Below are 14,930 nucleotides of genomic sequence, written 5' to 3'. Positions count from 1 at the left end.
AAAACATTCTTCAACAGAAGAGGAGGTCTACGACACCACTTATCCCCCACCTATAATGCTGTCCTTTCATCCCTTCCCAGGGGATTTAACACTCACCTTTGGCCGCATGGGACTCCAAGCCAAACAACTGTCATTACAACAGCCAGGAGCACTAACGAACCAAGTGATATCAGTGGCCTTGATCCCACAGAGGTTAAATACCTGGGACTCCCCACCAGTCGGTCAGAACTGAAGAAGCCTCTTGGATGAGAGGTGAAACATCTTTAAGCTCTAGAACCAACTCCAGACTCCTCTATTTAACCCTTCTTGGGTAAATTTTGAAATTGTTGAAATGCCCTTACTCTGAATTTTTATCTGAATTCTCACAGTTTTTATCAAGTTTAGTCCTTAGTACAGATAAAGTAATTACAGTAGGCAATTTCAATATTCATACGGACGTTGATAATGACAGCCTTAGCACTGCTTTTATCTCACTATTAGACTCAATTGGCTTCGCCCAGACTTTAAAAAAATGCACTCACTGTAGTAACCACATCCTTTACCTCATTCTGACTTATGGCATTGAAATTAAACATTTAACAGTCTTTCCACAGAATCCTCTTTTATCAATCCATTGTTTGGTAACTTCTGAATTCTTATTACTGGACTACACACTATTAGGCAAAAATTTATTTTCTAGATTTCTATCTGATAGTGCTGTAGCTAAATTTAAGGAAGTGATTCCATCAGCACTTAATTAACTGCCATATCACAATATAAACAAGGACTTGTATACTAACTTTAGTCCCTCCCAAATTGATCATTTGGTTGATTGTGCTGCAGGCTCAATGAGATAACACTCGACTCTATTGCTCCTCTAAAAAAGAAGATAATAAAACAAAGGAGGTTTGCTCCATGGTTTAACTCCCAAACCTGCATATTACAAGAAACTACACGAAACCTTGAAAGGATATGGCATTCTACCAAAATGGAAGAATGCCGCTTAGCCTGGCATGATAGTCTTAAAACATATAGGAAGGCCCTCTGTAATGCCAGAGCAGCCTATTACTCATCTCTAATAGAGGAACATAATAACAACCCTAGGTTTCTTTTCAGCACCGTAGCTAGGCTTACAGAAAGTCATAGCTCCATTGATCCATGTATTCCTATAGCTCTCAGTAATGACGATTTCATGAGCTTCTTTAATGATAAAATTCTAACTATTATTGAAAAAATTCACCACCTCCTGCTCTCAACCGGAACCAATTTATCTTCAAACAAACGAACCAGCTGTAAAGCCTGATATATACTTAGACAGTTTTTCTCCCATCAACCTTCACCAACTAACTTCAACTGTCTTCATCTAAACCATCAACCTCTCTTACACCCCATTCCAACTAGACTGCTTAAGGAAGTTTTACTCTTAGTTACCACCTCTTTACTAGATATAATCAATACGTCTTTATTAACAGGCTATGCACCACAGTCCTTTAAAACAGCTGTGATTAAACCTCTTCTTAAAAAGCCTACTCTTGATCCAGATGTTTTAGCCAACTATAGACCCATATGTAACCTTCCCTTTCTCTCTAAGATCCTTGAGAAAGCTGTTGCCAACCAGTTGTGTGACTTTTTACATAATAACGGTTTATTTGATTTTCAGTCAGGATTTAGAGTGCATCATAGCACAGAGACAGCACCGGTGAAAGTTACAAATGACCTTTAATTGCATCAGACAAAGGACTTGTCTCTGTACTTTTTTTTTGTTAGATCTTAGTGCTGCATTTGACACTATTGACCATCACATTCTATTACAGAAGCTGGAACATTTCATTGGCATTAAAGGAACTGGTCTAAGCTGGTTTAAGTCCTATTTATCTGATCGATTTCAGTTTGCGCATGTTAACAATAAATCCTCCATTTACTCAAAAGTAAGTCAAGGAGTTCCACAAGGTTTTGTGCTTGGACAAATTCTATTCACCGCATCTCTGCTTCCTTTAGGCAATATTATTAGGAAACACTCCTTAAACTTCCACTGTTATGCAGATGACACCCATTTGTACTTGTCAATGAAGCCCGATGAAACCAATCAGTTAGCTAAACTTCAAGCTTGCCTTATGGACATAAAGACCTGGATGACCAGCAACTTTCTGCTGTTAAACTCAGACAAAATTGAAGTTATTGTACTTGGCCCCCAACACCTCAGAAACACGCTATCTAATGATATAGTTACTTTAGATAGCACTGCCCTGCCCTCCAGCACCACCGTTGGGAATCTCTTTATCTTTATCTTTGATCAGGATATGTCCTTTAACTCCCCCATAAACTTCGTGGACTGCCTTTTTTCACCTACGTAACATTGTGAAAATCAGGCACATATGTCTCAAAAAGATCCATCCTTTTGTTACTTCTAGACTGGATTATTGTAATTCCTTTTTATCGGGCTGTCCCAACAAAGCTTTAGTACTCCCCAGCTGATCCAGAATTCTGCAGCATGAATACTGACAGGAACTAGAAAAAGAGATTATATTTCTCCAGTGTTAGCTCCTCTGCATTAGCTCCCTGTAATATCCAGAACAGAATTTAAAATCCTCCTCCTCACCTACAAAGCCCTTAATGGTCAGGCACCATCATATCTTAAAGAGCTCATAGTACCCTATTACCCCACTAGAAAACTGTGCAGAACGCAGGCTTATTTGTGGTTCCTAGTCTCCAAAAATAAAATGGGAGGCAGAGCCTTCAGTTATCAGGCTCCTCTACTGTGGAACCATCTTCCAGTTTGGGTCCGGGAGGAAGACACCCTCTCCACATTTAAGATCAGGCTTAAAACTGGCTCAGGCTGGACTTGAACCACCCCCTATTTATCCTAATATTGGCCAAGATGGTTTTGTTGTCTCACTGTTACTATGAATAAATATAGAAACAATGATTAAGTAGTCTGTTTGTATTAGCTTATTTTGACTGTAACATGATGGTGCACCACTTGGGTTAAAGGTTTATGCAGAGCACCATCTTTTGTGATACTAGAAGACTCTTAAGACAGAATTCTGCAAATGAAAATGTACCTTAGACCACTGATGAGGAGGAATTATTTTTGTGCCAGTCATTAATCAAATCATTTAAGAGCACAAGTGGAGCATCACGCTTTCGAATGGCACAACTGTCAGGATATTTCCAAATAGCGGTCCCAAGAAAAGTTAGGGCTGATTAGGGAATATAATATGGTATAAGGTATAGGCACCTCAGCTGCCTTGACCCTACTGTTATAAACCGCAACTGTTTTTTTGGCCAAATTTCCAACTTGGGAAGCCAGAAGAGCTCACAAATGTGCACTTATCTGGAAATTGTTGGCATCCAGCTGCTGTGGCCCTGCTTGGAGAAAAAGGAAGAAGTCCCATGACTTTCTGAAGCTAATGTATGCTGTAAAAGTTGCAGATCATGTAAAAATCATGAGCTCTTTTAGGCTCATGCAGCTTGCCCCACTATAAATTGTTTTGTATGGGGCCTCATTTAACATATCTCTACAACAGAAGTGGCGAGTGCTTAACATTCACGAAGACACTTTGGTGTTATACGTCTAGCTAAGCATGGAGGAGTTTGTGAGAGGACTGTCAGGTAAACTGTATGCACTCTTGTTCAGTGAAATTTTCATAACAAATCTCTAAATATGACTGACTGGATATGACTGAGCCATTTAACTGTAGTTTTCCCAACTTTTATAAATTCATGAGGTTTTCTTATGAAAATGTACTGCTCTGTTTCCAGAAAGCAAACATTTTTAATCAATCAATGTCACCTGCTTAGCTGAGTTCAAAAGATGTTACATCTTGTTTCCTGATCAATTTAGTTACTTGACTATGGCAAAAATGTTGACTCACATCACAGTAATGCATGATGACAACTGTGCAAAGAGACGCAGATGGTGTGGGCTTTTTAACAGTTAATAATACAGAAACCAATAATTAAAAAGTAGTTTGGTGAAGCCGTTTATGTGAATGCATCAATACAATCCTATTTCAGTAATAATTCTACTGTATTTCACATTGGGAATGGCCACATCACATCTTAAAATATGACACAGTAGCAATTGCACAATAATGCGTTTCAAGAATAAAATATGAAATGCTGATTTTTTTAAAGTTGGAAACTAGAGTGTGACACACAGGATCAATGACCTATGGTAATCTGAATCTGACGTATAGAGATTTGTGATTACTTTGTAGCAGACTGGTGTCATTTGCACATCATTTAATAAAAGGTAAATACAGTAAATAGTTGTGTGTAATGTCACTGCTCTCTGATGCAGCACCTCTCAAGATCAGAAATTGCAGATTTATCAGCATATGTGTCCTGCTGCCTTCAAAGGGCCACAGGGATCTAATGAAATATAACCGTTACAGCGAACCATCCGGTCTTTATATAACCGGAGTGAGAGTTGTGTTCGCCGTCACGGCAGGAAGTCAAACGTGTTTCCAGTTGGTTTTGGCCAGCATTCCAACCCTTAACTATGGTCATGAGCTGTAGGCAATGACTGAAAGAATGAGATTGCGAATACAAGCATCCAAAATGAGTTTCCTCAGTACGGTGACTGGGCTCACCCTTATAGATAGGGTAAGGACCTCCAACATTGGGAGGGAGCTCAGACTAGAACCGCTGATCCTACGTGTCGAAAGGAGCCAGTTGAAAATGTTTGGCATCTTTTCAGGATGCTTCTTGGGCACCTTCTATTCGAGGTTTTCCGGGCATGTCCAACTGTCCCCACAGTAAACCCACCCAGAACACACTGGAGAGACTACATAGCCTATCTGGCCTGGGAAGGCCTTGGGGTCCCCCAGGAGGAACTGGAAAACATTGCTGGGGAAGAGGGATGTCTGGATAACTTGCTTAACCTGCTGCCACTGCAATCAGACTCTGGATAAGCGGCAGAAAATGGATGGATGAATGGATTGATCTCATTGAGATCAAGATCTCTTTTGTACAAGAGACCTGAGTACAGCAGAGAGAAAGAAAAACGAACATAACCAGACAAAACAAAAGCACATAACGTACAAAGAACATAGAAAGACATAACAAAAGCACATACAGGATCAGAGACAATCACAGACATCAACAAATAGTTTAGTTAGTTAAAAGTCTAAAATTGGCCAGTGGACAAAGACAACTAAGTTGTAAAATTCTCTGTAATTCATTCAGTTTACAAGGTGTGAGGTAGTGGAAGGCAATTTTCCCAAATTCAGTATTTACCCGAGGGTTAAGTAGAGTCAATTGGCCTGCGATCTGCTCTGGTGAGCAGTGAGTTTAAATTTGAAAAGAGAAGTGAAATACTGAGGCAGCTTTTGCAGGAGACTTTCATTTCACAGAATGCAGTTTTCTTGTTGCTAGTGAGGAATTTTTTTTCATATAATGCACAGTGATGAGTACAATAGGTTATTTATCTCCTGTAATGAAACGTAAAGCACAAGGATAAACATCAAGTTGTTTTAATGTTAAGTGACTGGCATGAGAATAAAGGATCATTCTGCTTTATTTGTACCAACCACCAACCACATACCAATCACATACCAATCACATCAGCACATTGATTTGGTTGTGGGATGTCTATTCTCAGCACAAAGTCCAAGTCCCCCTTTTCCGACAAATTACCAACAACTCACTTTGTGCTGCCTGATTTGAATGAACCTCCCACCTGTTTGTTCCTCCACTTCCACCTGTGCACCATGTGCTTGGCACCAAAACCCCACACAGCAAGGCAAAGTGAATTTCAAGGTCAGGAAAAAAACCAAACTGTCTGACTGCTGCTGACCATAAAAACAGGGCCGTTAACATCATCTCTGATAAAGTAACTTATTCTCTTTTTTGAGTTACATTTTATGGACAGATGTTTCAGCTTTGTATTCATTTCAGAGTATTTGTCATATTCATTCTATATCTAATGTTACAGCCCCTACAGTAAGTTCCTGAGTATTTATAAACTGTACTTACAGTTATTGCCTTCTGTTCAAGGTCAACTCCACCAGCAATACTAAAACCAAGCCCTAAGCCTTCTTCTTTACTCAAGACAACAAGGTGAGTATCGTTGTTAACCTGCAGAGAGTTCAGATACAGAATCAATGTGACAGAGGAATTCATTCAGAAAGTAGGACTGAAACAATATAGTCTAATGAATGTGTTAGATATTAAATTACATGTGAAGTAGATCTTGCAAATGGAGGTCCTGAATTTTAAGTACAGAATTTAGAATATCTTTAGAATAAATGCAAATTAACCAATTTGTATAATTAGACCATTTATAAAATGTCCAAAGTCACTGAACAACAACGACAACAAAATGCTTTTATATAGTGAAATAAAAATACAGACATAAAATTTACACTTGACACAATTACCCCCCCCCCCCTTTTGATGAATTTAAATGAGTTCTTCAAACAAAATAAAAAACAAATAAGACTTACCAGTGCTTAATTTTCTGTTCACATGACCTGAATTAATCAATGAATGATGGTTTTACTGCATAAGAAGGGACTGATTGTTTTCAGTTTCTTTTTCACAATGGCAAAGACAAGAGTGCTGTCTGAGAGCACCAGAAATGCCATTAGACTACAATCCAAAAACATAACAATTCCAAAAACTACAAGGCAATCACCAGTCCCCGTTTCAACCATTCGTAATGTTATCAAGAAGTTTCACAGTCATAAAACTGTTAAGACGCTTCCAGGATGTGGTGCTAAGAAGAGACTCAATGAGACAAGTCTGTAAAGGGTGATGCAGATTGTGGGAAAAAACACCACGCAAGACATCTAAAGAGCTTCAGGCTGACCTGGCGCAATCTGGATTTGTCGTTTCAGCCCGTACCACACACCGCACACTAAACCAAGTAGGACTCCATGGGAGAAGGCCAAGAAGGAGACCATTATTGAAAGAAAGGCACAAAAAGTCAAGACTAATGTTTGCAAAATCTTTCATAGATAAGCTACAGTCTTTCGGGGATAATGTTCTATGGACAGATTAAACCAAGAGTAGAGCTCTCTGGGAATGCAGTGCTTAAGTTTGTTTATAGGCAACAAAATTAAGCCCATAAGGAAAAGGAGTCCTGCAAACTTAAAAGACCTTGAAAGTACAGCTATGGGGGTGGCAGAAACTACCAGCAGACAGATGCAAGAATCTTCTAGATGACTAAAAGAAATGTTTAGAGGATGTCATTGTTCCCAAAGGTTTTGCAACCAAATATTAGTGAACGCTGCCAATAACTGTGTCTTGGGTACATTTTGTGTTTGTGTTTTTTCACTATTATGCAAGTGGTGCTTTTTTATTTATTTATTTTTTTATTTTGTTTAGTAACTTTGGACATTTTATTCAAATATTCTGTTTATACGAAATTGGTTAATTTGCCTTTGTTTCTGAAGATATTCTAAATTCTGTACTTAAAATTCAGGGGGGCAAATAATTTCAACCAGGACTGTATGTGTCAGCAGTGTGACATTACCTCAGAGAGGGCCTTGGCCTCCTGAATCAGGGCCAACACGTATGATTTAGCTGTCAGGGAGAACAGCAGTGTTTGCAGCTTACACTGACTCAGAGGAGAAGTAGCCAGCTCCTTTAAACTGTGGACAAAAGGAATCAAATTTAATGAAATTACTGTATTTTTTTTTAACCACGATTACTATTTCAAACATGACGACCTTTTAAAATCAAACATGATTATAATAGAAGTGAATACAAGTAAATTAAGCACTACTAATATTTACCAAAACACATTTTTTCATTTATAGTTCTGTTTTACAGTCTAGATGAGATGACTGAAAATTATCTGAAATATGACTGAAATATACTATATTCCTTACAAATCTCATATTACATTATGAGATCGATCTCAGTCTTTACCATTAAGAAAAGACAACCAAACAAACCAAAAAAAAAAAAACAATATTTAATGTATCCTTGAAATATAACAGTGACCAAAGATCCAGGGTAGTCAGCTGGAAAAACCAAAAACCTGCTTATTTCCCAGTCAACAATGCAAAGGACTATTGGTACATCATGTTCAAGTGTTGATTGTAGAAAAGATGTATTGTAAGTGTAGGTTCCATACATTTGTATTCTGGCAAAAAAAACTAACATCTTTTCTATTGATATGAATATATACATGTTCTGCACTGATATTTGCTGCTTCTAGGAAATAGTCACAACCTCGCACAGTGGTAAAAGATTGCACCTTGTCCTGCTTTCTTGGCTTTTAGATACAGTCTTACCAAACTAACTGCCATCTCTCTCTGTCACACACACTATATTCAACCAGACACAACTGTGCGCACTTACATCTGTATATATGCACAAAACAGAATATACAGTGCCAATCGAACCTTATATCACATGCAACTGATATAATCTAAGACATTTTGTTACAATGCTGAAATTATAACAACTGCCAGCAAAGATAAATGGAAGCAAACACTGAGCAGTGGTACAGACTGCATTGTGTAGTGATGTTTAGCTTGCTTTAAAGGTTAGGTTCACTCACATGGCTGTATGTATGTTATGAGTTCTTATAGAAAATAGGGATTTCAGTGTAAAAGATGGGCGACAAAATCCATAGTCCTCTTTCTGTGTGAAAATGTATTCCGAAGTTCAGCTGGAGCTAATACAAAGCTTCAAATGCCTGTTATATCAATACCTCTTTTAATGTAGCTATTGATAGACTTGTAAAAATGTGAACCTATCCCTTAAGCAGTGCAGCTGGTGACTTACATGCTGTCCTCTCCGGGTTTACTGTAACTGTTGAAATATCCCATACATGCCGAACTGCATCATGTATGCCGAAAAATACTAAAGATACTGCCATCTGATCAGTCACCAGATTTTTTCATTCATCAGAGTCAGACGGTACACTGATGCACAGTACACTATTCCTGATGCTGATGAAGTTTGGACAGAGTAGCTGCTGCTGATACTTGACTACTGACTACTTTTAGTGCCTGTTAGTGTTGATTATTGTTTTGCCAATTGATTTAATAGTTTAAGTGCCTCCATTTAAGTCTTATTTCTGCAACTGTCATGATATTACATACATGCATTTGGTGGATTTTTGCTTTTTTTTACTGGAAAAGTAATATTTAATGTAATATATAAAGTAGAATCAGCTGAATCATCATAGTAAGTAAAGTAATACACTCAGTCAATTCATAAGTTATGAGCTATATGCAGCCTTCATGGAAGGATAATGAGGCATAAATTGCTTCTTCCACTCAATGTCAACACATTCTGTGAGAATGCCATGTGCTCTTGTGGCATAAAAGGTGCCTAACAGTCAAAAACCAAAAAAAAAGCAAAAGTGTGCAACAGTTACAACAATTATCCTGTGTTTCAATTTTATTAAAAGGTTTATGTATTTCTGTCTAACACAACTGTTATTGCTCACCTGTGTAATCTGGTTCATAACAATGAGGTCTAACAGACCGCATGACATACATAGTCAGAAAAATGCTCACAATCATGAACTCACCTTAAAGGACCAGTGTGTAGGATTTAGAGAGATCTATTGGCAGAAATGGAATGTAACATTCATAATTATGTTTTCATTAGTTTATAATCACCTGAAACTAAGAATCGTGTTTTGTTAGCTTAGCATGAGCCTTTCATATCTACATAGGGAATGTGTTCTCTTCCATGGAGTCTGCCATGTTTCTACATTAGCCCAAAATGTACAAACCAAACAATGGCTCTAGAGAGGGCTTTTCACGTTTTTACATTATTTGAAGGCCACCGTAGGTCCTCACCCCTCCCTTTCCAAGGCTACATGCTTAGAAAAGGAGGGGAGGGGTATTCAGTTGGTTGTAATCTGCAATCTAAGTGCTAGATGCCAATAAATCCTACACACTGGTCCTGTAAGTCTCGTAGAATATGATTTTGATTGGTTCACAGTTTATAATGAAATGTATTCAAATGCATGCACAACAGCTATGTGCTGTAGCAAATATTTTTGATTTATTGAGCTTAGACCTACTGAACAACTTTATCACAGAGTGAAACTGATTAATTGTCAGAAGTGGGAACACCACACTAATCTGCATAACCCGTCTAAGCCAGTCTGTCAGAAAGCTTAAAAAATATCAGCATGCAAGTCCAAAATACCAATCCAATTACCAAAGTCAGGATTCTGGACTTTTTAATTAGGAAAACTAAATTTTGCCACTAGATATACGGTATACTTTTGTTGCATTTATTTAACATCATTATTACTTACCACTTTTCTAATGATATCAATTATTCCTGTATTTGGTGAAATAACTCTGACTTTAATCTTGAAAGCTGGACTCAATTTCCACTCCAAGTATCACAACCAGTTTTGGGAAAATAAAACTTTTAAATGCCCTAAAACTTTTTTAAGAGCACTATTATATGTATAATTTATTAGAACAATAAAAACTTAACTCAAAGCTAACCTGCTTCAGCAAGACCGTGTGGGTATGATTTGATCAGCTTTAAATGACAGTAGCCTGGCAACGTAAGCAAACAACCACACAAATGTCATCAAATTCTAAATTCAAATGTTGCTAAACTCTCACTGGTACATGGAAGTACAAGACCTCACATTTTTCCTACTCAGCTCTGTCCAATAAAACCTAGTAAGACAAGTGCAGAGAAAAACGCAAATCCAGAAATCTGTCATGAGACATAACCACAGTTTTATATTTGACAGAAAACTGTGTCCTTGCATTGGACCCCATCATTCATAGTAAGAACCTGATTGAGAAAACAGGTTTTCTTAATCCTCAAAGCCTTTAACCATTAAGTTCTAACATTTTGATAATGAGTCATAATGTCATGATAAAAAAAGTCAGAATTTCAGGAAGAAAGGCATAACATTTTGAGTAAAGAGTTATATTTTGAGAATGAATTTGTAACACGAGAAAAATTTAGTGTGTGGGGGAAATGTTAATACTTACTATTTTCTTCCCCTACGTCAACATATTTATATAAATTATATCAGATGATGTTTGCTTGCCTGATATCTGTTTGGAACTACTGGAACTATTTTGGCTTTGATTGCATCTCATTTGTAAGCCTGTGGACAAAAGTGTCTGATAAAATTATTAAATGTAAATATGTTTTTAGTCACTATCTGTCCTTCTTTCTGAAAATGTTATGCCTTCATTCTGTATATAAATGACTTTTTTTCCTCATAAAATTACAATATTTTCATGATATGACTTTGTCTTAAAAAAACTACAAGATTAGTGGCATACAATGAAAAACCTATACGATTTTTGGTGACCAAGAATTCCTCTAATAATCTCTCTTAACTTCATTGTTATCTGTTTTGATACAATCATTGGGGATGTCAAAGTTAGACATCTTAAATTCCTACACATAGTTGCTTCAATGTGCTTTGAATAGAAAGGATTCAAAATTAGCAATTTTTAATTGAACTCCCCACCTGATGGACCAGCCAGGCTGTTGTGCATGGGTCTCTGGGGTTGTCTGAGGCATCACTTCAGTGTATCCAGGATCATCTGAGCTCACCTTGTTCACTTCCACTTTTGTCTGGGTTGCAGAGGGCGGGAAAATCTCAGCCACTGTGGCTTTTGTAGGAATTGTGGGATGGATGCCAGTCTCAGTTTTAGGTACAGCTGTACCGTGTCCTCTGGTAAAGTCCACTGAGCATAGTTTTTCCAATTCAGGCATACTAAGAGCCCTGAGCTGCTGCAACCTGCTGCGGGGCTGTTTGCCATGTTTCCTCCGCAGCACTGGAGGGGTTTGTGGTTTAATCCCATCTGGAGATTTTTGAACTTCAGCCTCCGGATTGTCCTCCAACAGGGGAGCTGTGTTACAGCTTGTATGTTGAAACTCAAGGTTCATCAGTTTAATGTTAGATGAGGGTTTATCAAGAAGAGGTGAGCACGGTGTCGTAGGGATTAGATTCTCCACATAAGAAAAAAAACTTCTTTGCCTTGCCCGGCAGTCAATAGCATTAACCAATCCTATATAACCGGCAATCCTTTGGTTAAGTGAGGCTCTATATGCCAGCGTATAAGACTGAATGTCACTGTTTTTACCCACAGGCTTTTCAAAGTTGGCTAGGTTTTCAAAGGACTTTATCTTATGCTGGACAGAGAAGGGATTGTAGGCTGCAGACAAGGTAGCGCCTGTGGAGAAGCTTTGCTTTTCGATTGTTTTTATGTATAATCTGGATGTGCAGGGCTTTAGGATCTCACTTGTCTCCACAATAGTACTGGGTTTTGAGCTATTAATTGTGGTTGAATGAGTTTCTTTAGTAGGACACAGTGAATTCAATTCTGTGTTACAGACGATGGCATTTGTTTTTACTACAGTGGAATAGGCAGGAGAAAGCATAGATGCTAATCTTGCATCTGTGCCTCTTTGAGTGTGTTTAGAGTCTTTTGAATTCACTGTATCATAGTGTGCCAAAACTGGTGATGATGAACCAGATATGGAAGAGACATGAACTTCTATAAATGTTCTCTGAGTGGAAGGTTGCTGTGAATGGCCCTGTGATCTTGCTGTTATTTTGGAACCTAAATGGATGCTCTTCTCCTTGGCCAGCTGCACAGTTTGTAATGTGCCATCTGCATGTCTGTGCTGCGGTGTAACTTGCCTTCTGTTACTTACTTTGGGCAAAGCAAGGTAGCTGTTCATATCAGACTGGTTATTGGTCTTCAAACAGCTGGATGTTGTTGCCACTGGTGGTAATTTTGTTAACTGGTTCAAGGCAGCATTACTGTTTGAAAGAACTGGACTTTCACTGATGTTGTATTTTTGAAGAGGCACTTCCTGTGATTTGTTCTTGCTCTTAATACTTAGGCCTTTCAGTTTGGGAGCACTAATGTTTGGTCTTATTTGAGATTCAACCTGAAGTTTAAAGATGCTGCTCCACACAGGACAGTCTGAATTATCAAGGAGTTTTAGACCAGCGGTCTTCTTACTTGAGGAGCTAGCATGAGGGTTTAAATTAGCTTTACATTTCAAGACTTTTTCTTTGTTTATCACTGATGCTGGCACTCTTGTATCTGATCTGCCCATGCTTGAACCCCAGATCTCTGATTCCATTGAAGGTGAAAGGGGTGTTTTTGTATTCAAATGCTTCAGCAAATCTGAGGTCAGCAAGGCATCTGCATGCAAATTTGCAGTAGTACCCTGAGTGACACTTTGGTTATCTGGTGGGGAGGGGCTGCTGTAAATATTTAGGCTACCAAGACTGGATGCCAAACATACTTCAACGTTGTTATAGGGTGCAATGGCACTGTTAATGCTGCACCCTGTAGGAGACACAGGTATTGTACTGTCAGCAATTTGGCATGGTTGCTCCATAGAGGACATCCCGAAAAACTGACAAAGCTGCGAGCGCTGGGTTGCTGTCACAGAATTTTCTTTGTTTCTCACTGAGACATCAGAGGAGACACACATCATCTCAAAGGTCTGATCCAGGTTTGTATCTTGACTGCTGGCTTGATGAAAAGGTGAAGACCGATTTGATGAGTGGCTTAAATGAAAGTGTCCACCAGCAGCAGATTGCTGGGCATCACAAGAACAAAACTCCACTTCTTCCTCATCTGAGGAGGGCTCATGAAGGCTTCCACCACTGTTGACCATCTTATTGACCATTAGATTGCTGTCAGTGGTGGAGTCACTGTTTGAATCACTGTCATCTCCAGTGGGGTACATATATTTAGAACCAGCATTTTCCTTTGGTTGATTCACATGTATTGTCTCAACAGGGAGGATGGCACATTTTTTTCCTGCATCCAAGATAGAGAAGTCCAGGGGACTATACTGTATTGGAACCTCAATGCCAGCTTTCTTAGTCAGCGTCACAGTATGTTGGCTTGAACAACAGGATACAGGCTCATTGTACAATATTTTGTATGGGGATTTGGTGTGTGTATTTTTATCACTGCAGAGGCTCACGTCTAATAAAATGTCATCTATACTGGTGATGGGTATTTTAAAGTCATGTTCTGTTTGGGTTGTGTGGTTGGAATTCCCTGAATTTGCAATTATTACTTGTCCTTCATCAGACGTCTCCTGAACAGATCTGGCTGGGCTCAGTCTGATGATTCCATCACAGCTCCCTGATGAAATTATCAAACTGGAAAGTCGATCTACAGCTGGAACCAGAAATGAGAAGTAACATTTTAGGAACGACTGATTATGAGAAGAGAGACAAGTGCTGAGTTTATCATTTACCATGACATATGGAGGTTTTTCCAAAACACTCTCTGATAATGAAAAATGCTATTTTATCTCAGAACAGTGAGGTTACATACATGTCATGCCATAGAATAAAATAATACAAGAAGAATATCCAGGTTGAAGGTTTTTCAGGTATGCAATGTCCTCTAGAAGGTCCTTGGAGACCATTACATTGAGCCATTCTCATCAAAGAATTCTTCCACTTATACTTGAAAATATTCTACATCCTGCATTAAAATCCAAAAGAAGGTCATAGGATCTATGTGATATTTTGATAATAAACAAACAAAGGCAAAGTCAAAACCTCACCAATGGAAGGAACAGAAGGATCAATGAAAGGGTTGATTGTAAGTTTTTATAATTTAAACAAAGTTATATTCCTAGATAAGAGTAATACCAAATTGCAGTATAGTTTGTGTGTATACATCTATGGTCTAGTAAACAGAAATGAATTAAGTGATTGGTTCAGAAAATGTACGTACAAATTTATTCAGATGCTAAATTACAAGACTAAACTGAAGACATTGCTATGGTTGCTCCAGTATGTCACCTGAATATTTCTTCTATTGGTTTGATTTAGGTTACACATTAAGAAGACTAATGGACTCATCTGTTTACCAGCTACAGAACTAAAAATTGACAGGAGTAAAACTTTACTGTGGAAAAGTTAAGAGTCAGAGGAATAATTTTTTTTTTTCCTTTGGCCATATCAATCTCTAATTTGATCCCTGTTCAATTAAAGGCAA

General features: G+C 38.2%; 1 protein-coding gene across 3 annotated transcripts in view; it reads right to left on the bottom strand.

Moving 5' to 3' along the window:
• pdzd2 (PDZ domain containing 2) overlaps positions 1-14,930 on the bottom strand; it is a 90,062-nt gene that overhangs the window by 12,307 nt on the left and 62,825 nt on the right. For all 3 annotated transcript variants that reach the window (XM_040154734.1, XM_040154736.1, XM_040154735.1), the window contains exons 21-23: positions 11,411-14,099; positions 7,460-7,577; positions 5,959-6,060 (exon numbers count right to left, since the gene is read on the bottom strand). In XM_040154734.1, coding sequence (XP_040010668.1) covers positions 5,959-6,060; positions 7,460-7,577; positions 11,411-14,099 — 2,909 coding nt within the window. The remainder of the gene's footprint in view (positions 1-5,958; positions 6,061-7,459; positions 7,578-11,410; positions 14,100-14,930) is intronic.

This window comes from Xiphias gladius, chromosome 19, assembly GCF_016859285.1.
Source record: "Xiphias gladius isolate SHS-SW01 ecotype Sanya breed wild chromosome 19, ASM1685928v1, whole genome shotgun sequence".
Classification (NCBI taxonomy): domain Eukaryota; kingdom Metazoa; phylum Chordata; class Actinopteri; order Istiophoriformes; family Xiphiidae; genus Xiphias; species Xiphias gladius.
Note: the sequence above shows the minus strand (reverse complement) of the source record. Positions and strands in the feature narration are given on the sequence as shown.